Source organism: Cygnus olor, chromosome 23 (genome assembly GCF_009769625.2).
Source record: "Cygnus olor isolate bCygOlo1 chromosome 23, bCygOlo1.pri.v2, whole genome shotgun sequence".
In the NCBI taxonomy this organism is placed as follows: Eukaryota; Metazoa; Chordata; class Aves; order Anseriformes; family Anatidae; genus Cygnus; species Cygnus olor.
This window is the reverse complement of record NC_049191.1, coordinates 4,890,946-4,914,181: the sequence shown is the minus strand read 5'-3', so window position 1 is coordinate 4,914,181 and position 23,236 is coordinate 4,890,946. Positions and strand designations below refer to the sequence as shown.

Genomic DNA, 23,236 nt, shown 5'->3' with positions numbered 1-23,236 from the left:
GTCCTGCTGGGAACTCCCCAAATTCATTGCATGGAGGGTTGGCTGCTTGCTGAGACCCCAGGCCTGCTGCCCGTGCAGGGGGTGCCGGGGGCACACCTGCACTCAGAGCAGGATCCTCATACCAAGCAACATCCCACAGAACAGTTACAGTGCCCACCTCACATTTTGGGGGCAAAAACATGGCTTTTGGTGTTTTTCAGTGGGGAGAGGAAGGGGAAGGAATCACTGAGGTTCTCAGCATTTAATTGATCGATGGTTGTGATGTGTGTGGGGGGGTTCTCATAGGAACTCATAGGGGTCTTCATAGGACCTCATAGGGGGACCTCATAGGGGATCTTCATAGGGAGTCCTCATAGGGGTCTTCATAGAGGCCCTCATAGGATGTCCTCACAGAGGGTCTTCATAGGGGATCTTCACCGGGGATCTTCACAGAACCTCATAGGGAATCATCATAGCGGGTCCTCATGAGGTACCTCACAGGAGTCCTCACAGGAGTCCTCATAGGGGACCTCATAGGAGGTCCTCATAGGGGTCTTCATAGGGGGTCCTTATAGGGGTGCTCATAGGGGGTCCTCATAGTGGGTCTTCACAGGACCTCATAGGGGATCCTCACAGGTAGCCCCCATCCTACCCCCTCCTGCATAAGGCCGGCACCTACAACCCCTCAACCACCCCCGCGCCCCCCGCCGTTACCCCTTTAAGCCCCCAAGCCCTACGTGCGGGCGGGGCCTACGGACGCACCCCCCCCCCCATCCCCTCCCGGCGCCGTGACGCCAAGCCGCGCCGGGCCCCGCCCCTTACCCCCCCCACACACACACCTCCCCTTACTCCCCCCCCCCTCCTCGCCTCCCCCCCCCCCCCGGGCGCGATGCCGCGGGTGTACATCGGCCGCCTGAGCTACCAGGCGCGGGAGCGGGACGTGGAGCGCTTCTTCAAGGGCTACGGCAAGATCCTCGAGGTGGACCTCAAGAACGGGTGCGTGAGGCCGGCCCCGCCCGGCCCTGCGCGGCCGCAGGCGGCCCTGAGGGGAGGGAGGGTGGGGGGCCGGGCCCCGCTGCCCGGGGCGGGGGGCGCGCACAGGGGGACCGTGTGGGGGTGGGAGGGGGGTGAGCCCCCTGTGAGGGGGGTTTTGGGGTGGTGGTGGGGGATACGGGGCTGTGGGGGGGGTTGTTATGGCAACGGGGGGTGTTAGGAGGGGGTTTGGGGGGGTTTTTGGGGGGGGCTGGGGGAAGGGTGGATGGGTTTCCATGGTAATGGGGGGGGTTAGGGTGCCTCAGGGGTGCGTGGGGGGGTTTGGGGGATTTGGGGGGGATTTTTGGGGAAAGGTGACTGGGGTTTTATGGTAACGGGGGGGGGTTCAGGAAGTCTCGGGGGGGGATTTGAGGGTTTTGGGGGGGGGGTTGGGGAAAGGGAGGCTGGGTTTTCGTGGTAATGGGGGGGTCAGGGTGCCTCAGGGGAGGTTTTAGGGGGAGTTGGGGGGGTTTGGGGGGAAGGGTGGTTTGGTTTCTATGGTAATGGGGGGTTAGGAAGTCTCGGGGGGGATTTGAGGGTTTTGGGGTGTTTTTTGGGGGGTTGGGGGAAGGGGTGACTGGGTTCCTATGGTAATAGGGGAGTCAGGATGTCTCTGGGGTGTGCGGGGTTTAGGAAAAGGGGTGGCAAGGTTTCTGTGGTAATGGGGGTGTCAGGGTGCCAGGGTCCCCTCTGAGGGAGGGGGGTTTTGGAGGGTGTCAGGGTTACTATGTTAACTGGGGGGTCAGGGTGCCTTGGTCCCCTCTTGGGGGGGGGGGGGGGGAGAAGAGTGCCTGGGCCTGTGTGGTAATGGGCCTGTGTGGTAATTGGGGGTGTAATGGGACTAATGAGGGTGTCAGGATGCCTGTGCACCGTTGGGGGGGGGTCCTGTTTTTAGGGGGTGGGTCCCCATGGCCCTCCCGTGCTCCCTGAGGGAGGGGTTCCCCTTAGGGCGAGCACCCCCAGTGCGAACCCATCTGTAAAAGCTCCTTGACAGCACCTGTGGCCCTGGCGGGGGCACAGACCAGAGACCCCCGCATGCAGGTGCCGGGGTCTGCAGCCAAACACCCGCTTCCTCCTGAGCACCCATGGGTGCCCGGCTCATGGGGATGGGGGGGGGAAACGGGAGGAGCAGCGGCTGGTGTGGGCGGCCTTCCCCCAGAGTCGTGCTCGGTTTGTAACGTGTGCTTTACGTGTGCTGTTCTAGTCAGGCCACCTGGCTGCATCTAGAGGTCTTGGATGCTGCTCCACCAGGACTTGCCCAAGACATTCAAGTATGGATTTTCAAGAGAAAAACAAATTGTTATTTTTTTTCCCCCCTTTTCCCAACATCTAAAGCTACCGGCCTAATGAGCGCTGGCATCTTTACAAGAAACCCAACTTGAAGTCTTGTTTAGGAGGACTGAGTGGAATATGGATTTTCTTGTTATTAGCCAAGAGAGGCAATTATTAATTTTGCTTTAGAAGTGGAGAAGAGGAATCTCTCGTAGAAGTTAGTCCTGGAGCACAAGAAAAGGCTCGTTAAGCTTTTTGCACTGGTTTTACTGGTAGGTAGACATAATAACGGGTTTATAAGATGAATAAAAGCCGTTGTTAAAACAAACGAGTGTGCACGTGTCAGTGTTTTGACCAACATAGCCTCAGGTGGTATTGAAGATTGGCCATAACTAGAAAACAAAGTGCTTGAATATTTCAGTTCTGCTGTGCATCCTTGAAGGTGCAGGGGTAGTTGGTTTTCCTCTTGCTGTACAAAACCTCCAAAGGAAATGTTTCTATTTCAGACAGATGTCAGAGGAAAAAAGACTTTAATAACAGACATAGAACTGCTAGATTACGTGTCCGATGCAGTTAATGGATTTGTCTTCTTGCTTTATTGAGCAGTAGCTATCAAGGACCAGCCCTGCCATCCCAGAATATTTGGAAATAGTCTGGGGGGATGCAGTGGGGGCCGGAGTCAACTTGTGCGTGAGCTTGAGCAGGCAAAGCTTGAAAGGTCAGACTTGCGGCATCCTGAGTGTGAGTTGTAGTGGGTGCTTCGGGGTAGAGAGGGGGAAGGAGGGCACAGCCCTAGAATATCCTGAATGAGATTCCAAAATGACTTTGGCTCTGGAGCTACGTGTAAGTTCACTTGGGGGAGACAGAGTTCAAAAGTTGATGGTAGAGGGATACAGGAACTACTAGTGGCTTGTTTTTAAATTCCAGTTTGACAACAGTTTACTCAAACTATCAGATTTTACGTCCTTCTGCTTGGGTTAGTCTTGCGCTGTTTTTGCCAGGTTACTCTACCGTTGGCTTTGTTTGCCCTCTGATCCTTTCTCCTCAGCTTATTTTTAGCAGTGCTTAGCAAATGATTAGGAATGACTGCACAGCGTTTAACTTAAAGAGTCTTCCAGTTTCTTCTGAAAACTTGTGGGCTATCTTCAGTGCTCAGCCTGCAAGAGATTAGCCTTTCAGTATTTTAGCAGTTAAGCTGAAATGCTTGAGCAAGAGGATGAAACTGGAATGTGATTCGGTAGAGTCCTAAAAGCTTAGCTGGGTCTCCGTTGCTGCTAATTGTAATTTAAGCTTGCAATTCAAAGCCTTGGAGCAGTGTTTACTCGAGGGAAGGACAGGAAAACAAAAATCCAGTTCCTGTAGGATTCTCCATTTCAGTTTGCAATTTCTAGTTGTATGCTCATAGTTTTCATGTTTTTTCTTACTCAGAACTGCATTGACAACTGGAGCCGTGCATTAAGTGACCAGAAAATTGGACTTTTCAGCCTGCTTTTTTCTATCTTCTAAAAACATGCCAAAAGCTAGCAGTAATAACTTAAGAGCTGAAAGCTTTCACTGGGTGCAAAACCAATTTGTAATCTTGCTCTAGCTTTAAAAAATAGTTCTACCTGTGTGCTCACCTGCCCTGCATCACCCCGAGCAGCTGTCGAGCACGCATGGTTTCATCCGGTAAAATCCCTGAAGGTTGGAGGGACGCAACTTCTCCAACACGTTGAGGGACAGAGATCAAAGCTAAAAGCTTCAAACTTCAGTTCTTTCATCTAGCCAGGCTCAAAATCTGTGTTTGTTGCCTAAAGAGAGGTGATCTGATTTCCCTGGGCCTTTCCCACCAGAATATTTAATACCCGTTGAGTGAGAGCAGCGAGTTTTAAAAAATCAAGTTGGTGTCACTACGTAGCGATACCCAGTGCGCCTAGATGACAGAAGGGTGACCTTCCAATTCCAGTGTTGTTTTTTTTTTCCTTTACTCATATTAAGGTGAGATTTTCATTTTCTTTTGCTTTATAGTGTTCAGTTTTGTTAGAAGCCCAGAGATTGTTGGCGATGTTTGTCATTACTGCAAGAACTTCCAAGAATCACTACCAGATCTTAAGTTATACTTAAGTAGTTTAAATGTTAAGTATTGCAATTTAAATATTTTCGGAGTTTTTGACTTCAGTAACTCATTTAAATGAGTGTTATGTTTCAAGCTGTCTGAAGAGACTTCCTTGATGACACCCAGGCTGTCCCGCTCCTGGTCGTAGCCTCGGCTGAGCAGGAGGACTCATAGAATGGGGACAGACCGTAAGCCGTTAACAAATTAACTTCCAGGAGCGTGTTTTAGGGCTGGAAGCATCTCATTCTTTGCATTCTTTGTTCCAAATGACACTGAGGCCAAGACTGGATTTTTGCACGTGCCTCTCCTTCCGTGGCTGCTTGTGTTGATGCGTGCTTGCCCGATTTCACTCATTCAGAGGGATGGTGAGGTGCCACGAGCCAAGTTCATTTCGGTAGTGTCTGTCCACACGAAGCAATTGTCGTGTAAAGCTAAGGAAGCTGCCAGCTTGATCTGTTGAGAGCAGGACAGGAGCTGAGCCAGGTCTCTTCCTTCTCCTTGGGATCTGCAGAACAGCTGAGGAACAGCCTGTGTGGAGTCACAGGTCGAGCTTGGCTGGACTGGAGGCACTCCTGGGAATCCCGCGGACTTCCAGCAGGCAAGGGCAGGTGGAGCAGCTCGCAGGCCCTCCTGGCATGGGGTTTGGGCTCTGGGCTCTACCCACTCGTGAGCAGTGGGGGAAATTTGGCACCTGGTGGATGGCAGAGGTGAGCTTCGGGCAGGCGCTTGGTGGGCTGGCGCTTGGTGGGCTGGCGTGGAGAGGCTGCGGAGCCAGCTGGGAAGGATGCGGAGGGCTTCGACAGCACTAGGTGGGGAGCAGCTGAAAGGGGACAAAAACGAGGTTTTTTCCTCTTATTTCAGGTATTAAGCAATTTCAGAAAACTACATTTTCCTTCTTTTTGGGTTATTAAGAAAAAAACAACTTCTAGGACATCAAGTCTGCTGGAATTGCTTGGTATAAGGACAGCCTTCTGTAGCTTTCTCCTCTTTTTGATACATGAGCAGAAAATGGTGTAGCTTCACATTATCTGGAGTAAATTGCATTGACATTTTTAGTAAGTAGTTTTATGCCGCATATGAAGTAGTAATAGTAGACATTTAAAAGAAGATTTACTTGCACTGCTGTCATATAACAGCGGGTTCAGATTGCTGTAGTTAAGGCTGTGTCAGCAGTCGTGTCTTTCTGTGGTGTAAAACCGTGCTTCTGAAGGTTTTTGATTCACAGTTTTGGATCTTATGGTGCAATATTATACATATTTAACAGGTGGATCAGTATTACTTTCATTTATGAGTGGTGTGGGATATGATTTTTAGTAGTCTTTAATAGCCAGCAATCTCTTTCAAGGTTTGTGTAAGCTTGTCCTGTGGTTTTTGTTTATTTGTTGTTTTTTTTTTTTTAAAGTAACTGGAAGTTTTATCTTGTAAATCCTGCTTTTTCCTTTTCTATTACAGTAACGTCTTATTCTAGGGCTACTTGCATTTTATGTGCTCCCAGGTGAAAAGAACAAACAGCGCTGGGTAAATGTTAAGTATTTCCTTTTGGAACAAGTGAGGAGGAGGAGCGTAATGCTTCCATCAAGGTTTAGCCAGACAAAATCCTCTCGGTGGGACCTTCCTGGGAGCGTTGAGGGGAACAACAACAAAAATGCACCCCCCAGGGGAGGGAGGCTGAGTGCCTGGGCTCAGCCCGTGGATGCTGGACTGCGAGGTGCTGCTGATGGGGCCATGTTTTGTCCAATGTGTGATGCAGGGGACTGTGAGCTTCTCAGGAGCCTTCTTGGGGGTATTTTTGAGAGGAGCAAGGTCAGTGCCGTGCTCCGATCAAACCCGGATATCCCTCCGCTATGCTTGCTCTGTTGCTTTGTCTGGAAATTTAGTGTCTTGAAGGTGCACGGCGGGTGCCTGCCAGGCACTTCACCTTGTAAGTAATTGCTTTTAGGTGACATCTCATTTAAACGTAAGAGCTTCTTTGCTCTATTTTTGGAATCGAAGCGAAGAGAGAAGGAAGGTCCTATCAGAATGGTTTTATAATGACTGTGATTGTTTCAGTTATAAATCAATCACACATTTTGTTTGTGCAGCTGTAGAGCTTACATGAGATTGCAGCTACCTCTCTGCGATCCCTGGATTCTTCCCTAACTCTGGTTAATGCGGGTAACGTTACCTAGCAAAGCTCTAGCTGCTGGCAGCTCATCGCTTGTTGGAGGTAGTGAGAATGCTTAAAAATTTAGTGACCTAAAAGAGGAGGCCAGCATTTTCGTGTCGTAGATTTGTTATTCTGGATGACTTAAACCACCAGCACTCACAAATGTTTCCCCCCTTGGCTTGCTAAGACCCGAGTTCAGGGTCTGTGTTTGCCCACAGCAACCAGAGAGGTCGCAGCCAGCTGGAAAGAGGCTCCGGTACTGCCCAGGGCTGCAATATCACCAGGTATCGCACGGGAGGCTCTGAAGCCTGGACTTGGGTCTTAGGTAAGTGAAGGAGAAATGATTTGCAGTTGCAGATAGGCGTTGAACTTTGAAAAACAGCGCTCTGATGCTTTCTGTCCTCTTTGTCAGACCCGTTTGGGTAATGGGCATTTTACACAATGTTGTTTTTTAAAATAGGTGTTTAACTCTGCCCGTTTAGGAACTGGCGGGATTGAGTTCTACTCCAGTGCTCCGGTGAACTTGCTCTGCAACCGTAAGCAAGTCACCAGCTTGTCCCTGAGCACCAGCTGTAAGAAATTATTTAAGAAACCTACGCTCAGTCTTCTGAGATCTGTAGCCAGCAGGGATTAGGCTCTTGCAGCAGCCTGACGTTCGCACTGATGTCTGTGGCACCTCTGAAGATGAAGCTGAAAATGCTGGCTTTAACTTTCCAGGCAAGCGGTGGTCTGCAGGCATCTTTGCATCCTTGGTAGGAGGAAACAAATGGCAGAAAGTTGATGTGAATGTTGAAAGTAAGCACTTCTGTCATTTTTTTTTTTAATTTGCATATTTTCCTCTTGCACTTGGTCTGTCTGATCTCAAAGCATGAGCAAGGCTAGTGCAGTGGATGTTTTCAAACACAGACTTTCTCTGTTTTTCTCTGGACCTGCACCCAGTGCTGCCATTGTGAGGCATCTTGGCCACAGCTGCACTCTTGGTTCATCCCAGGAACTTGTTCCTGGTTACTGTTGCTGGATTTTAAATCCAATACCAAGGTTTGGGCTTCCCATGCTGTCTGAAAAGCTAGGATGTTAGAAACTGGCTGGGCATAAAGCGCTTTCTCAGCAGTGTATGGGAAGCTGCAGATATTTCAACAGGTGTAGGATCTGTTGTATGAGCGTGGTGCTTTTCCAACCCATATCATCAGTATTAAGAGCAAAATGAGTCTAATTAAAAGAAAATCTCTTTTCCTGGCTTGTCTTCACATTTTCTTTCTTGCTGGACCTTCCGTAGAGGTTGTGCAGACAAAGTGTATTTACAGAGGTGATTGAGTTTTTCCATTTAAAGAGCAGGAATTATGGTAGCTGCCCAACAGAACCAGGAACGGAACAAGAGGCTCTTCAAAAATCAGGGTAAATCTTAATCCGTGGATCATACAAATTCAGTACCTGTTACATGCAATTTCAGCCTTACTGCTGTTGAGCAGATGTATTGCATAGAGCAGCAGAGCACCGTACGTAGTGGGTGTAGTGGCCGTGACCTGCAGGCTGCAGCTGGCGTTCGTCTGCAGGATGGAACAAGAGGGGTCCCCTCGGGGATCTGCAGGACGGCACGAGAGGTGTACCCCTCGGGGTTCTGCAGAGAGCTGCCCTGGGATGAGCTGTTTGCAGTACAGACACCTCCGGTTCACTTCTGAGCGATTCTTTCCCACCTCCCCTCTCTCTAGGTATGGCTTTGTTGAGTTTGATGATCTGCGAGACGCAGATGATGCTGTTTATGAGCTAAATGGTAAAGATCTTTGTGGGGAGAGAGTGATCGTTGAGCATGCCAGAGGCCCACGGCGTGACAGCAGTTACGGTTCTGGACGCAGTAAGCACTAAAATGCATTTGTATCCGTGACTTGTTTTAAATAAAATATTTTTGCTTGTTTTTTAAAAGTAACTTAAAAAATATTTTTATCTATGAAGTTGTGCATAGTGTTCTGTAACTGTAAATGTAACTGTTGATCTGAACATTTAACTTGTTTGTTGTATTAAAGTATTTTAATTGATAAATTGAATAAACACATTTTCTTGTACTATTTTTATTATTATCATTTCGTTTAACTATTTTAATGGTTTATTTGCAATGTGATGTTTAACATAGATTTAACAAAGACCTCAATGTTTTAATTAAAAGAGTCCTTTGAGGCTAAGATGACTGCCTGTTCCATTTGCTGACCTTGGGTTACCTTTCCATGAGTGGCTCTTTGAACTTGTGGCCCTTGGCTGACCAAAAAAGGAAGCCATGTGACGACCGCAACCTTTTCCCATTAGACCTGGGTGGTGAGGATCCCAAGGGTTAGAGACAGATGAGATTAATCTGAAATAGGTGCCTGAAAATCTTTATTCATGTCAAATATTCAGAAAACCTGTAAGCAATGTAAGTAACATTAGTCAACTGGCTTAATTTGGTTTCTTCTTTCAAACTTTTTTAAAAAAATAATTTAAACTTAATTGCATGTTAATCTTATCGTAATTATAACTCTGTGCTTTGTTTTAATTATGTGCTCGCAATAGTTCTTTTTAATGCTTTTTATCTTCGTAACGTTTTATACAAGGGGGGTTGAATTTAGACTAGCGGGTGGGTGAGTTTTTAATGGATTTGCAAACATATGGGGCAGAACGCTTTTGTCTGGGGGTGTAGAGTGAGTGCTCCATTTCCCTAGTTGAAGTACTGCTGTCTGCTTGTCACCTCCTAAAGGTGGATATGGTTATAGAAGAAGCGGAAGAGATAAGTACGGTCCTCCTACCCGTACAGAATACAGATTGATTGTGGAAAATTTGTCAAGCCGCTGCAGTTGGCAAGATCTTAAGGTATGGGGCCCCTTTCTTTACCCTTTCTCTATTAAAGAGCACAAAGGGTAAAAAGGTTAGCTTCTGTTTCATCAAAGAAAACTCATATACACCTGTCTTTTTTCAACTCCAACTTGTTAGTAAGTCTGTGTGCTCATGTGCATACAAGTAGACTTGAAGTAATGACATCAATATTGACTGAAGGTGTGCTATTTGCATATACAAAGTCGCTAATGTTGCGTGCAACACTGGGAGTTGCAGGCTTGGTGTCATTGGCTGATGGGAGAGAAACACTTCTCCCTAATAAACCAACATCACGTACGGATGATTTGTATCTTCTCTTCAAGCCCTGTCAAAACAGACTTCAGTCAGGCTAGTGGTAGGATTCACTAGAGACAAAGGAGTTTGTCCTTGTCAATTTGGCTTTTACCCATCAGCTTCTAAGGTGCTGGAGCTGTTTGGAAAAGATAGCATCGTTCTTGCACAATCTCTGTAAGAATTTCCACTCCGTGAAAAGCTGTTTGAAGGCAGCTTTAGGGAAAGGATGCTTCCAGAATGAGCAGTCATGCAAAATCTCTGCCAAAAGTTAATATTTTCTCCAAGTCTGAAGGAATGGAAAGTGATTCTCAGCAGTGGAAGTGTTGGGTAACACCGTGTAGACAACAGGACCTCTGAGTGCCCTGGCGCTGAAGTGTTGATTTAGGATTATCTGCATCGTGTACTGGGGGAACAGGACAGGGAGCAGAATTCCAATAGCAGGTGCAGAAAGACAGCTTCCTTACCAAACCTAGCAGCAATGGTTAAAAACACTTGTTCTTACAGGAACGCTTTCTTTATGGTTCTCTTTTAAGGATGTGTAAAATTTGTTCTAAACAAACTTTGACGTAGTACAAACTGGTCTGTAGTTGACTGTAACACTAGTTCAGGTACGTACTGAGATCACTCCAATGTCTTTTGTTAATGCTTCACACCATCGATAGCTTGTCTTTGCTTCGGGTATTAAAAATTGTAAGTAGAGCATGGCATGGTTAATCCCCTACTGGATGCGTTGCTTTTCTGACCAGCTTTCATTTCAGTGTACTTCAGAGGGGAGTAGCTGGGTCAAAACCAAAGGGAACCAAGTTGGTGTGTGCTGTTCCCATTGCAGCCCAAGTCCCCGGGGGCTGAGGTGGCCCCGTGTGGCAGCTTGCTCTGAGCAAGGAGGATGTGTGTAGTAACTGAAACACAGAAGTCAGGTAGCATGAAGTAGGAAAATTAATTCAGCTCTTATTTGTGTGGGGTTTTCTTCCAGCAGAATGAGATGAATGACCTAGGTGGAGGACAAAGGGAAGTCTGCTTGCCGATAGCCTTCTCGCCCGTGTGAGGCGTTTTTTTCATATTTAACCTTTAAGTACATTACTTCTCCCAAGTTACATTTGAAAACGTGATTTAGAGAGCATTTTATTTCTTGAATCACTTTTATAATTTGAAATTTATCATAGTCCTGACCGTATTGATATTAGATATTGGGAGACGCTAGATTATTTGCCTCAAAATACCAACGCTGTCTTAGTTCTCATCACACAAACTATGTGAAATTGTAGTGTACTACTTGGCTTGCTCAGAAATCTTGGCTTTAGTTCTGCAAATGCCGTTTGGTTAAAACCCTTGCCGATGTCAGTGTGACCAGAAGAGGCTATGCAAGCATCATTGCAGAGATGAAGAGAGCCTGGAAGCCTGACTCTGGATTTGAGGCAATGGTTATTTTGTCCTCTTCCTCCAGGATTATATGCGTCAGGCAGGGGAAGTGACATATGCAGATGCACACAAAGGAAGGAAAAATGAAGGTGTGATTGAGTTCAAATCCTATTCTGACATGAAAAGAGCCCTTGAAAAGCTGGACGGGACAGAAGTAAATGGCAGAAAGATTAGATTAGTGGAAGACAGACCTGGATCAAGACGGCGCCGCTCTTATTCCAGAAGCCGAAGCCATTCAAGGTATGTCTCTTTATAATGTAGTTCGGGCTGAATCTAACTGCAATTACAAGAATATGCAGCAGGTTCCAAAATACCTTGGAAGCGTTCCGAGTTCTCAATAAGTCTGGTTTTGAGAATTTATTAGTTACCAGGAAGTAACAAAGGGAAATGAAACCTCTTCTCAGAGGTGTTTTCTTTAGTGAACATGGGTACCGCTGGCTAAACACATGTGTATATATAAACACAGTGTGCTACCGCTGCTCCCAGCTGCGTCGTCTAGTCCTTGCTGTCTTGCAGAGGAGCACGGCATGGCAGGTGGAGCTGTGCATACTGAGGGAAACAGAAGGTACTTTTAACACTTCTGCTCTGAACACTGTGTTCTGCTACAAGCACCAGGACTAACAGTTCTTTCTCGGTGTGGAAACCCCCACCTATTCCCTGTTTCTAGAGATTTACTGCTTTCTTTAGGTGACCGAGAGAAGTGCTTCAGCACAGCACCGTATTCCATTTTGGGATAGAACTTTGTTGTAGTAAAGTCCAGGCCAGCTTCTACTGTTCTTGCATCAACTTGCTTACAAAATTAAAGCCTGTTTTCGTGTGGATTTTCCTCTCGCAATCACTTGTGATTCCCACTGTTCTCTCATGTCCTCTGCACTCATGAGCAGTGTGTGCAGGTCAGCAGATAGCAGCTCTGTAACTGGTTCATAGCAATGAGCTGCAAAATGAAGCGTACCTGTTCCTGCCTTCAGTAAAGGAAATGTTGGCGTGTTGTGCCTCCTGTCTGAGGGCTCCAGGGCTTCTCAGAAGTTCAAAAGACCTTTGCCAAACGTCATTGAAAATAGGCTACGTGCTCAAAAGCTAAAGGGGTGGGAGGATTTCATGCCATTGGCAGTCCAATTGCATCTGTCCCACTTAAAGCTGGTTGAGAAAATAGTGACCCTTAGTTTACAAGTAATTTTTAAAGCTTCATGGAAGGCTGCAGGCAAACAGGTTGTGCTTTTGAAGGGTGGAAAGTGGAAACCATCTGTGGGTGTTGCCCAACGGCATTCCGTACTGAAAGAGCAGAGAGCTTTATCCTAATGTCTCGCTGTAGTCAAACCTCTGACTTGATTGGGAAAGGGTTTCTGACTTAAGTAATTCTTTGAGATTTGCAGTGTTGCATGCTTGCAGACATGGCAGCAGGGGGATGAACAGCAGGGGGAAGGGTACTCTAAATCGTAACTTTATTGTGTTATACACTCTTTCTGCTGCTCAGAAGGTGCTCTAAATACTATGGGCTTTTACCCACGTGGGTCCATGAGACCACAAGCTCTCCATGGTCGTGTGTTAATGTTGAGCTGACTGATTCTGTTCCAGGTCTCGCTCTCGAAGCAGACATTCTCATAAGAGCAGGAGCCGCAGTGCCAGTAGTAGTCGCTCCAAGAGTAGATCAAGATCCAGGTATGTCTTTGTGGTGGAACAAATCGGGTTACCCACTTAAATGAGAAGCATCATCCTAAATTTGCAGTGGGAAAACTGTTTTTCTTTTCCCTTATGCACAGTATTTGAGTGGTAGTCAAATGCAAGCTGCACTAAAGTGTTGCCTTTGTACTTCCAGGTCTGTGTCCCGTTCCAGAAGCAAGAGCCGTAGTCGAAGCAAGAGCCGTAGCAGAGGCCAAAAAGAGAAAAGCAGGACTCCAAGTAAAGAGGATAAAAGTAGGAGCCGCAGCAGGAGTGCAGAGAAATCACGGAACAAAAGCAAAGATAAATCTGAGGGCACTGTCCATAACAGTGATGAGAAAGCAAAGAGCAGGAGCCGCAGCAAGGAGAAGAGTAAAAGCAGGAGCAGGAGTGGAAGCAAGGACAGGGGAGAGACAAGGGGGAGCTTGAGGAGTAGGAGCAAGGAGAAGAGTAGAAGCAAAGACAGGGAGAAGAGCATTAGCAAGGCTAGAAGCAGGAGCAAGAGTAGAGACGAGAGTAGGAGCAGGAGCCACAGTAAGGACAAAAGGAAAAGTAGGAAGAGAAGCAGGGATGACAGCAGAAGTAGAAGCAGGAGCCGCAGCCACAGCAAGAGTGAGAAAAGCAAGAGGCGCAGCAAGCGAGACAGCAAATCAAGTAGCAAGAAGAAAAGGAAGGACAGCCATGAGCGGTCCAGGTCAGTCTCCAAAGAAAAAGAGCATCTAAAATCGGAGTCTGACAAAAAGGAGGCAAAAGGGGAGGGTGAGGATGCAGCTGCCCATCAGGTGTCTCGCTCCAGGTCTAGGTCAATTTCCAAGTCAAAACCAAACGTCAAATCAGATTCTCGTTCCAGGTCAAAATCTGTTTCAAAACCTAGGTCCCGGTCCAAGTCTAGGTCTAGGTCTGCCTCTAGGTCACACTCCCGTTCACGGTCAAGGTCTCGCTCCAGATCCTAACCTTGCCGCACCCATGCTTGGAACGATCGGAGAAGTCTTTTGTACATGTTTGGTAGTTGTAGCACAAGTGATTGAAGTAGAAAACATGTCAATGCTGTATATTTTTAACTACCCTGACGGTGTGTCTGTCACTGTTAACTGCACTGCTCCCTCCCTGTAATGCCCTCTGGTGCAAGGCTGTTCAGCTCATGTACTCTCCTGTAGAAAGGTTCTCCTTAAATATAATTCTTCCTAGAGCACCGAAATTGCCCTTTTTTCCAGGAAGAGCCTTACAGAGAATGAGCAGTGCACCTTGGTGGGTTTATGAGATTGCAATGACGACTGATAGGTAGGTATGATGGCTTCAACAATCTTTGCCCTTCAATTGATGCCCTTTGATGTATGCCATTTAGTAGAAGTGCTAGTCTTAAGTTTCATACCACTTTTGTTTCATATTTTTGGACTTAAAGTTGTGAATAGCACAGTCAAAAGGGGGAAAAAAAGGTACTTGCAGTAATCTGTAGGGAAAAGTAGAGTTCCATATTCTGGTATTGTGACAATATCCTTGTTTTATATTAAATTTTTTTATTTTATTTTTCCCCGTCTTGCAAAGTACAGTGATCCCTGTTTCCATGAAATTTGAATAAAGACTATTTTTGCTTGATGACATTTGACGGTGGTTACATGAAGTTGTGTTGTGATTGTCGCTGCTTTATATTGATTGGTGTAAGCTTGAATTTGACGAACAGTTACTTAAAGAATGGGTTCTTCTCTTAGAAAGCCACTTAATATTATATGTAGTCGTGGCACTCGAATACAATCCAGTTAAAAGAACTTGTTTCTCCAGCAACACTTACTGTGTTGTTTGGAGCTGTAACATTGCAATAAGAAGAATACATGAAAATGAACCAGAAACAATAATGAAGGTGACAAGCCTGTTTTCCATTGTCTGTATAAACGAAATGAAGTGTGCTTCAGCTTCCATAATACAAGGAAGAAAATTTTTCAACCATTTAACTTGCTAGACTCGAGTCAACTCAAATCATTGTTTGTCCCAAAACATTTTACTCTTTATACAGCTGATGCTGAAGGTAAGCCTGGCTGGCATGGAGAACGTGCTTCTCTGCTTCTTGCTTTTTTTTTTTTTTTTGTCAAACATCAGTTCAATTGTTTCCTCTTTTGCACAGTTGGCCTTTCTTACAGCACCTCTGAGAAACGAAGGGGGAAGAAGCATGGTTCCTTTACGGTTGTTTTTCTAGTCTAGCGCACTCAGCAGGAGGACGCAAAGCTGCTGCAGCTGTTTACTTCTGGTGGTTCTTTGATTTCACGATCCCTGATTGCGGGTTTGGGATTTCAGTTACAAACCGTGACTTTATAAATGAGAAGGTGTTAGCCTGAACCAGGTGGGACGAGCACGGATAGCACCAACAAGCCCTTGTTCTGGGCACTGCGCAGCTGTGAATCCATCTTCTCTAGTTACACACAGTGCGATTTGGAGTTGAGGCAAGAGCCTCAGCTCATTTTTTCTCAACGTATTTTCCAGGAGTTTTTCTTCCTAACAAAGCACCTCTGCTTTAGGGGGAGCCTTTACAAAAGAAAAAGGTGCAGGACATCCTTCTGAGGAGTGAGGACTTGAAAGCAGTGAGAATGTGACGGGTGTGCTGCTGTCCTGGTGTGTCCCCAGCATCCCTCGAGACCTGGGGAGAAAGGAGGGCAGCTTCTAGCAGGAGTACTGTAAATGGTCCTGAATAATATCCCAGTTTGATGGCTGTACCATTAGCAAATTACTAAAACTGAACTTTCTACAGGTTCCTATGTTGGCTTTGAATGAAGAACTGACATCCCCAGCACCCTGCTCTGCCTTCTAGAGCCAACGGTGCCCCCCAAAAATAACAGGCAAAGCACAGTTTTAGTTCTTCCTTAGTCTGGCAGCAAGGTTAGCTATGGCTTTATCAAAAACTTTTCTGTAGCTAATTTCAAACTGCTAACCTTACTTCTGACGGTAGTTGTTTTGCAGCTAGTTGTTAACTTCATAGGAGCAAGTAATTTTGTCTAATTTGATCATTTGAAACTTGTACTGCCATATTAAAAAGATGAAAGGGTGATAGATCACAAGAGTAGCCTTCAACACAAAATATTTCTGTAGAGTTTAAGAGGGGTCAGGGCTTGGTGAGTGGCTCAGGCTTTATCAAATGTCATATTACTACAGCGGCATGAGAAAGCTCAGTGGAAGTGATATTTAATTTCTTCAGAAGTCTGAGACTTTCAGTTATGTATTTAGTGCTTTAACATCTTAGGCACTCACAATATTTGCAATTCCTTCTGCTGTTTAAAACAAACCAAACGAGGCAAGATGATTGCTAATAGGGGATAATTAGCTTAAAAATTATCTTTAACCAAATCTGCAAATGATTGTCTAGGCAAACGTTTTAAGAAGTGACTCTGGATTTTGCTGTCTGGCAGCCAAGGCTGCTCCTAGTGAAGTGTGCTTGTTTTTAGGGAGGGTGCTATTAGCCCTTTGGGAGAAGTGTGTTTCCCCAAATACCCAAGGACAGGTGTTTGACGATGGAGGAACGTGGAAAACCTTTAGTGAAGATGTAAACTCCTTGTTGTGCCCGGTAAGAGATGGTCTCTGCACCAAGAAAGACAAAAACTCCTTTGAGGTTGCACAAACAAGCACCTTGGGCCATGCAGAAGGAGCTGGCACCTGCCCTGCAGGGAAGTTTCTGTACGTGCAGTAAGGAATTAGAGCAGTGTTTGGACATAATTCGTTGTTGTGAGTTCCCTGCTTTTGATCCTGCCGTTTTCAAAGCAGATGATTGATTGCTGCAAGCAAATTAGCAAGGGGTAGAAGATGCGGATTTTAATCCAAAAAGGTGTTTGAGAGTCGTGCAGCCTGAGCTCTGTAGCAAACTCACCTGAGTATCTAAAGATGCACCTGGGGCACCCACTGGAAGCACGGTTGGAGACAGGGCCTTGGACAGATTCCGGAGTTACTTAACTGTGACTCAGGCTCCTGCTGCCTTAACAAACCTTGCTCTGAGGCTGCGATCCAGCTGCCTTTTAGACACGGGTAATCCCAGCGACTGCCTGGGGCTCTCCTTTTGCTTGACACGAAGCGAAGCGTATGCTTAAGGGCTTGCTCCCCTGGGGATCTGCACAGTCTTGTGCTTTGGTTTGCCCCTAAATGCATCCAGCTGGGAGGGAAGCAACTGAGCAGCCCTGGCAGCAGCAGCAGCATCCCCCATCAGCCGGGCAAGTGGCTCGCAGCCTCGGGGGTCCTCCTCGGGCTGCTTGCAGCTTGCCACAACCCAGGTTGCTCCCACGAAGTGCCAAACAAGCCCGGGAGCGCTCTGTGCTGCCACGGGCACGTGGCGCAGCTGCTGTTTGTGCTACAGGGCTGGCAGCAGCCCAGAAGGGATGTGGGGAAAGGAATGGAGGCAGAAGCGCAGCGAGGCTCGGCAGGGGATGGCTTCCTGAAGAGGAGATTTCATCACCTTCAACCAACACAGAGCTGCACAGTGAAGCTGCTGCCCTGACTCTCGGCTATGGCTCTTCCTTGGGTATCAAATACCCCAGTGCATTCCCGTAAAAGAGTCCCAGCACTGACAGTAGAACTAGCAAGTGGCTTATTTGGGGCTGTCTGGTGCTCTGGAGGGGCCTGGTGATACTCTGGGCAGGCCGTAGCTGTGCTGAGCCACCGAACAAAGCAAGCTCCAACCCCCTCGCCCTGCTCCCAGCCTCAGCTGGGGCTTTCTTCTTCCACCACAAAGCAGGTTTGAGCAAAGCAATCTTTAAAGCAGGATTTAGCACATAAAAGGGGTTGCTTCCACTGTTTACAAATGCTACAAAAGTTTGTATTTAAAAACAGAAAAAATAAAGCCTTATTTCCTCCACCTTCTGCCTGCGGGGTGGTGACTCCAGAAGCATCCTCGTCCCCCATGCCCTGGCCTCCTTGTATGGGATTGCGTTGTCCAAGGAAAGAGTCATGGCCCCACTGCAGCCCAGTGCTGTGGGGCTGAGGATGATGATGATGATGATGGTCATTGCTGGTGGGCTCTGCAGGACCCCAGGCTCTCTACTTCTTTCCAAGGCTAAGGCCCTCTAACTAGCCCTGCTCAGAGCTGTTCTGAAAAGCAGCAGGAGAAGAAAAAGCAGCAACAGCTGATGTGACTCCTGTAATGATCTATCAAGTACCTAAATGCTGTCTTTCATGGTAAGAAACCCCACGCAAATTGTGGCATGCGTCAGACAGCTCAAGGAGCCAGCAGAGGTGCTCAGGGAGTGGGTTTCAAGGTGCTGGCATTGGGCATCATCCAAAATTTGCACTACCGTAATATGCCTGCAGCATTTTAAAACGGCAAAACAACAGAGCTGAAAATAAAAGGCTTTTTTTTTTTTTTTTTTTCTTTTTTCTTATTCCTATGGCTTGGGGAACGCCACTGCTCACGTGGAGCTGGCCTCTGCAGGACAGAGCACTGCTGAGGTGAGAGGAGCCGCGTTGCTGCTTGTTTTCTGTGCCTGCAGTGAACTTAACATTCGATTCTGTTACGGGGTGAATTTAATGTTTGGTTCTGAACATCACTGAGCGAGTCTTCCCTGCTAATTTTGAATGGAAGCATAGTTCTTGCATCAAAACCTTTGGCAAAGTGCACTTTGCAATTTCCAGGCTGCAGCTTCCCCTGCTGCTAGCCCGGCACTGCACGGCAGCCTGGTGCAATCACAAGTAGTGCAACAACAATAGCAGCAACAAAAATAATAATGATGGTGTACACGTGGTTGGAGAGGAAGAACCGGCAGAACATCCCAAGTTCAGCAGAACATCCTAACATTTCGCTTTGAAGAATGAAAAGCAATGCAAAAAACGAGAGGCGCCAGCTGTAGGATGGCGATACCTGTGCTGACGCTCTGAGAAAAAGCCCCAAAATCTGGATTAGAGGTGGGAGATGGATCCTACAGGGGAAACGCAAAGTGTAGGAGGGCTCCGAGGGGGGAAAGTGCACATCAGCAAGGCTTTAAACTGGTGTGAGAAGGGTGAGGAGCCCTTAAACGGGGCTCTCAGCAATACCAAGCGAGCGCCCTGAGCCTGCAGAACCCCGTGTTTTAGATGTAACTTGCTGATGCAGAAGAGGGGAGAAATATATTTGTTCTCTGAGTTAATTTTAAAGACGGCTGTTTTATGTGCCTCACTCTAGGGATGAGGAATATTACGATGTGTATTTCAAATGAGCCATTGCAAGTCTCATTTATTATTTTCCTGAGATCCCATTGTGTTTAAGTTGTCACAGCTTGGGGCCCGCTCATACTTTTTCCCGTCTTACTAGAGGAAAAAAGAAAAAAAAAGTGTCATTAAAAAAATACCACCCCTTCTTTTATTGTTTCAAAAAATTCAAATACAAACAAAACCAACATTCCCAGGTGAAAAGAAAAACAAGAGAGGAGGGCGAAGTAGTTTCTATTAATAACTGATGGGGGAACCGGTGACGGAGGGCAGCGCCTCGGCCACTGCTGGCTGGATGCTGGCGCTGATACCCACGGAGGGCTCCGCTTCCCCACCGCCATTTCGGGCGGCCTCGTGCAAGACCCTCGGTGAGCTGGAGCCATTCAGCTCCGCGACAGGCCCCAGAGTCCCCAGCGTGTCCAGTACCACGGTGCCCCCCTGCCCCAGTATCCCCAGGTCCCCAGTGCCCCCAGCACCCAAGTAACTCCCAGTACTCCCAGGTCCCCAGTGCTCAGTGTCCCCAGTGCACAGAGCGCTCTCAGCAACTCTATAACCCCCCGTGCCCCTAGTATCCTCCAGTGTCCCCAGTGCCCCTAGTGTCCCCTAGTGCCTCCAGTGTCCCAAGTGCCCCTACTGTCCTCCAGTGCGCTGTGTCCCCAGTGCTCCCAGTGCCCCTAGCGTCCTCCAATGCCCCTGGTGTCCCCATTGCTCCCAGTGTCCCACAGCGCTCCCAGTGTCCCAGTGCCCCTAGTGTCTCCAGTGCTTGTAGTGTCTCCCAGTGTCCCGCCCAGTCCTCCCAGTGCCCCTAGTGTCCCCAGTCCTCCCAGTGCCGTGTCCTCAGTCTCTCCCAGTGTCCCCCAGTCCCCCCAGTGCCCCTAGTGTCCCCATTGCTCCCAGTGTCCCCCAGCGCTAGCAGTGTCCCAGCGTCCCTAGTGTCCTCAGTGCTCCCAGTCCCCCCCAGTATCTCCCAGTGCCCCTAGTGTCCCCATTGCTTCCAGTGTCCGCCAGTCTCCCCAGTGCTCCTCGTATCTCCCAGTGTCCCCGTTGCTCCCAGTGTCCCCACTGCAGTGCCTCCAGTCCCCCCAGCGCTCCTCGTATCTCACAGTACACCCGGTCCTCCCAGTGCCCGGAGTGTCCCCAGTGCTCCCAGTACCCCCAGTGTCCCCAGTTCCCCCAGCGCCCCGGCCCGCCCCCGCCACCGCCCCGGCCCCTCCCTGCCCTCAGCGGAGCCGTGCCCGGGGCCGGGGCCGTGCCCGGGGCCGGTCGGTGGGCGCATGCGCGCAGCGGGCCGCGGGAGCCGCTTGTTGCCGGAGTTGAGGCGCAAAGAAAAGCGCGGGGAGGGCCGGGGAGGCCGGGCCGGGCCGGGCCGGGCCGCCGGTGAGTGGCGGCGAGGGGCGGCGGGCGGCGGGGCCGCCATCTTGCGGCGGGGCTGAGGGGGCTCGGGCCGGGGCGGGGGGTGGATAAGGGGCTGCGGGAAATGGCGCCTCCGGCGGCGGGGGGCGCCCGGGCCGGGCTGAGCTCCGCGGTGCCCCTGAGGGGGGGACTGGCCGGGCTCGGCCGCTCGGCTGCTCGACGCCGCTCGGCGCCACAGGGAGCCCCGGAGGGCTGCGGGAGTTCTCTGCTGCGGGTCCGCGGTCCGTGTCCGGACCTGAAGCCGCGCCCTGCCGGGGGGTTTAAGCACCGCGGGGCTGGGTGGGGTTGTTGGTTTCCCCCCAGTCCCTCAGCGAGTCACTGAGACACCGCGGGGCTGTGAGGGAGCCGCGCTCCGCTCACGGGGCGTCGCGTTCCCCCCGTCACCAGTGCCCGCAGCCTGTGGGGAAGCCAACTTTGTGGTGGTCGCAGGGCGAAGTTTTCCTAAATATTTACATTCTGGGGTTTTCATGTCCTGTGGCCTGCGGACCGCTGCTGGCGGAAGGGTTGAGGAGAGCGGGGCTGGGGTTGGCGTGAGCAAACCCCCAAACGCTGCAAAATGGTACAATACAGGGGAATAACGGAGAGATTTGTGCAGGCTGAGCCAAGATTTAAGTTTGGAAATTGAGATTTAACATGAGGAAATAATGCCGTCAAGCTTTCCAAAAGCAAATTCTCCAGAAGAAAAGGTGAGAACTGATAACATCAAGATTTTATGAACAGAGGGAAGGCCGGTGCCAGATAAATACAGTCATAAATTTAAAACTTCAAAAATATTGATCAATGTTCCACGTAAAGATTAGCATGGGACGATCTTAATGATGTTTGATGTGCAGAAGAATGGGATTAGGACAGTTTTATTGACACTCAGCGCTGCAAGGAATTGGATTAGATTTTTAATATGAAAACATTTCCTGTAATTCATTCAAGTACTGCCTAGATGAGTTTAAAAAAAAAATAGAAAAAAAATAACACATCCTTACACACGTTTGTCTGTAGTTGGGATTAAGGGATAAAGAGCTCTGATATTTAGTGCCAAATCGCATGAGACCTCTCTGGTACGTGTCTTATTGTCTAATAGGACAGAAACATAACGGAGAGGAGACTGGTGCCTGATGCTGGAAACTCGTCTGACACCGGGCGCTTAACGGCAGTCCTGAGCCGTCTCGTTAGCACCAGAGCCGTGCTTTCCTGCTCTTCCTTGCCCCATCTAGTTAGACTGCACACTTTTCAGGGTCGGGACAGCCTTTTCCTCAGTGAAAGTTTCTACCTGGTGTCATAAGATATGGAATAATAATTAGTACGAGTCCCCAGGGTGATTTGCTGGATCGTAGGCTTATGAAGTAATTACAGGTGCAATTATAACAGGGGACATTTTTGTCCTCTGTGCTCTAGTTTTGGCCTGAAATTGATTGCACCTTAACTCTGCAAGTAATGCCATTAAGGCTGAACGTGTGTCAAATAAATTGTAATTTATCGTGAGTACGGAGATGGAACCGGAGCCTGGATGTGCGCTGCCCCGTTCAGCTCGGTACAACCAACGGACAGGTTGCACGGCACCAGTTCCATTTTTCCTGGCCGGAGTTAATTCGTCTTGCCTTCGTTGTTTTATTGCCATAATAGGTAAGCTGCGGAATGATGAGTGGTTACGAACACGTGTATTCTGCAGACAATTCCTGAGCAGCTGACTTCTCCTGACCTGAGGGTGTGTTTTGTTTGCCTCAGGCATGCTGTGTGCTGGGCCCTGATTGCCTGTACATTTTTCCACCAGTTCTTTATTTGCTGGAATTTTAAGGAAGTTGTAGGACCATTCATCTTTAGACTGATTATATGTAAAGTAGCACCTGGAATTTATTTTAAAAAGCATCTGCAATTTTGGTTTATAACGGTCAAATTGAAATTTTGTTGTTTTATCAGTAGGAGAAGGTCTAGCTCTCCCTTACCTCTCTTCTTTACCTCTCTTCTATCATCCTGCAAAGCTTTTAGTCTGAACACTTCCAAGTGTGATGGCGTTGTATTGTGGGGGTATGAATTTGAGGGTACAGCCTCAGTGTAACCCCCTTGTCCTTTTCCATATGAGCTGTGGTATTTTTTGAGAGGTGAGATGTGCAGCAGGCCTGATGCTGGGAGACCTAAGCTCCATCGTTACAATTGCAGGATTTGAACTTCAGGAGAACACAGACTGGGTCAAAACCAGACTGAAATGCAGCGGCAGTTGCTGTGCATGTTTATAATCTCCTGCAGAATAACGAGGAGATTTCTGAATTACGGTGTCAGTTCTGCCCCGCACATACCCTGCTCCCTCTCTCCCCTCGTTTATGGTGTTTAATCCATTCCCGTCTTTCTCAAGCCTCCAGCAGCACGTCTCAGTGCCACGTGCCACCCGAGGCAGGGGAGAGGGAAGAGGGTAGCACAGTGGGTAGAGGAATTAGATCAGAGACAGGGAGGAAAAATGACCAACTGTTTACTTGGTAATGAACGCTGGCAGCCGGCAGCTCGGCACTTGGAACCAATTAGCAGCCGCAGCGACCGGGGATCCCAGCAAACCCCGTCCTTCCTAATTAGTAGCACTGGCTGCTCAGCAGGTGAAGCGTGAGTGCAGATGTGCTTCTCTTTTGTTACAGAAAGGTGCTGGAAACATCTCGATGGGCAGACTGGTACGCTCCGATGGTGGCATGGTTTTGAGCAGAACATCCCGGTTAGAGATCTGCCATGGCCCGTCTAGGGTTAGATCCAGGTGTCTGTCACTGCAGAGGTGGCAGCTGAGCTTCTGTCATGATAGTTGGATTTGTCTTTAAAGTTTAATTCCTTCTCTTCTGCAATTTAACTTAGAAATTTGGCAGAGTGCTTTCCAGAGGATGGCTCAGCTTATAGGCAAAGTACTTTCCCTCCTTGGAAAGGCCATTTGATTTTTAGGTTTAGCACCTTTTGGCTTA

The 23,236-nt window shown here is 48.3% G+C and overlaps 2 protein-coding genes across 4 annotated transcripts in view; both read left to right on the top strand.

The window, feature by feature from the left end:
- Positions 1-810: 810 nt before the first annotated feature.
- SRSF4 (serine and arginine rich splicing factor 4) lies at positions 811-14,338 on the top strand. Of its 2 annotated transcripts, XM_040535041.1 has the most exons (6): positions 811-975; positions 8,234-8,376; positions 9,250-9,362; positions 11,104-11,318; positions 12,654-12,737; positions 12,895-14,338. In XM_040535041.1, exons 1-6 carry the CDS (start codon positions 869-871, stop codon positions 13,688-13,690), a joined length of 1,458 nt encoding a protein of 485 aa, XP_040390975.1. In that variant the 5' UTR covers positions 811-868; the 3' UTR covers positions 13,691-14,338. The 2 variants fall into 2 exon arrangements, with proteins under 2 accessions (XP_040390975.1, XP_040390977.1); XM_040535043.1 differs by lacking the exons at positions 811-975; positions 8,234-8,376 and adding an exon at positions 8,741-8,928.
- Positions 14,339-20,140: 5,802 nt separating this feature from the next.
- LOC121058862 (lethal(3)malignant brain tumor-like protein 4) overlaps positions 20,141-23,236 on the top strand; it is a 47,021-nt gene continuing 43,925 nt past the window's right edge. Inside the window, exon 1 of one of the 2 annotated variants that reach the window (XM_040534967.1) lies at positions 20,141-20,267. In XM_040534967.1, the coding sequence (XP_040390901.1) occupies positions 20,165-20,267 (103 nt within the window). In that variant the 5' untranslated portion in view covers positions 20,141-20,164. The remainder of the gene's footprint in view (positions 20,268-23,236) is intronic. The other variant, XM_040534966.1, reaches the window with a different exon arrangement.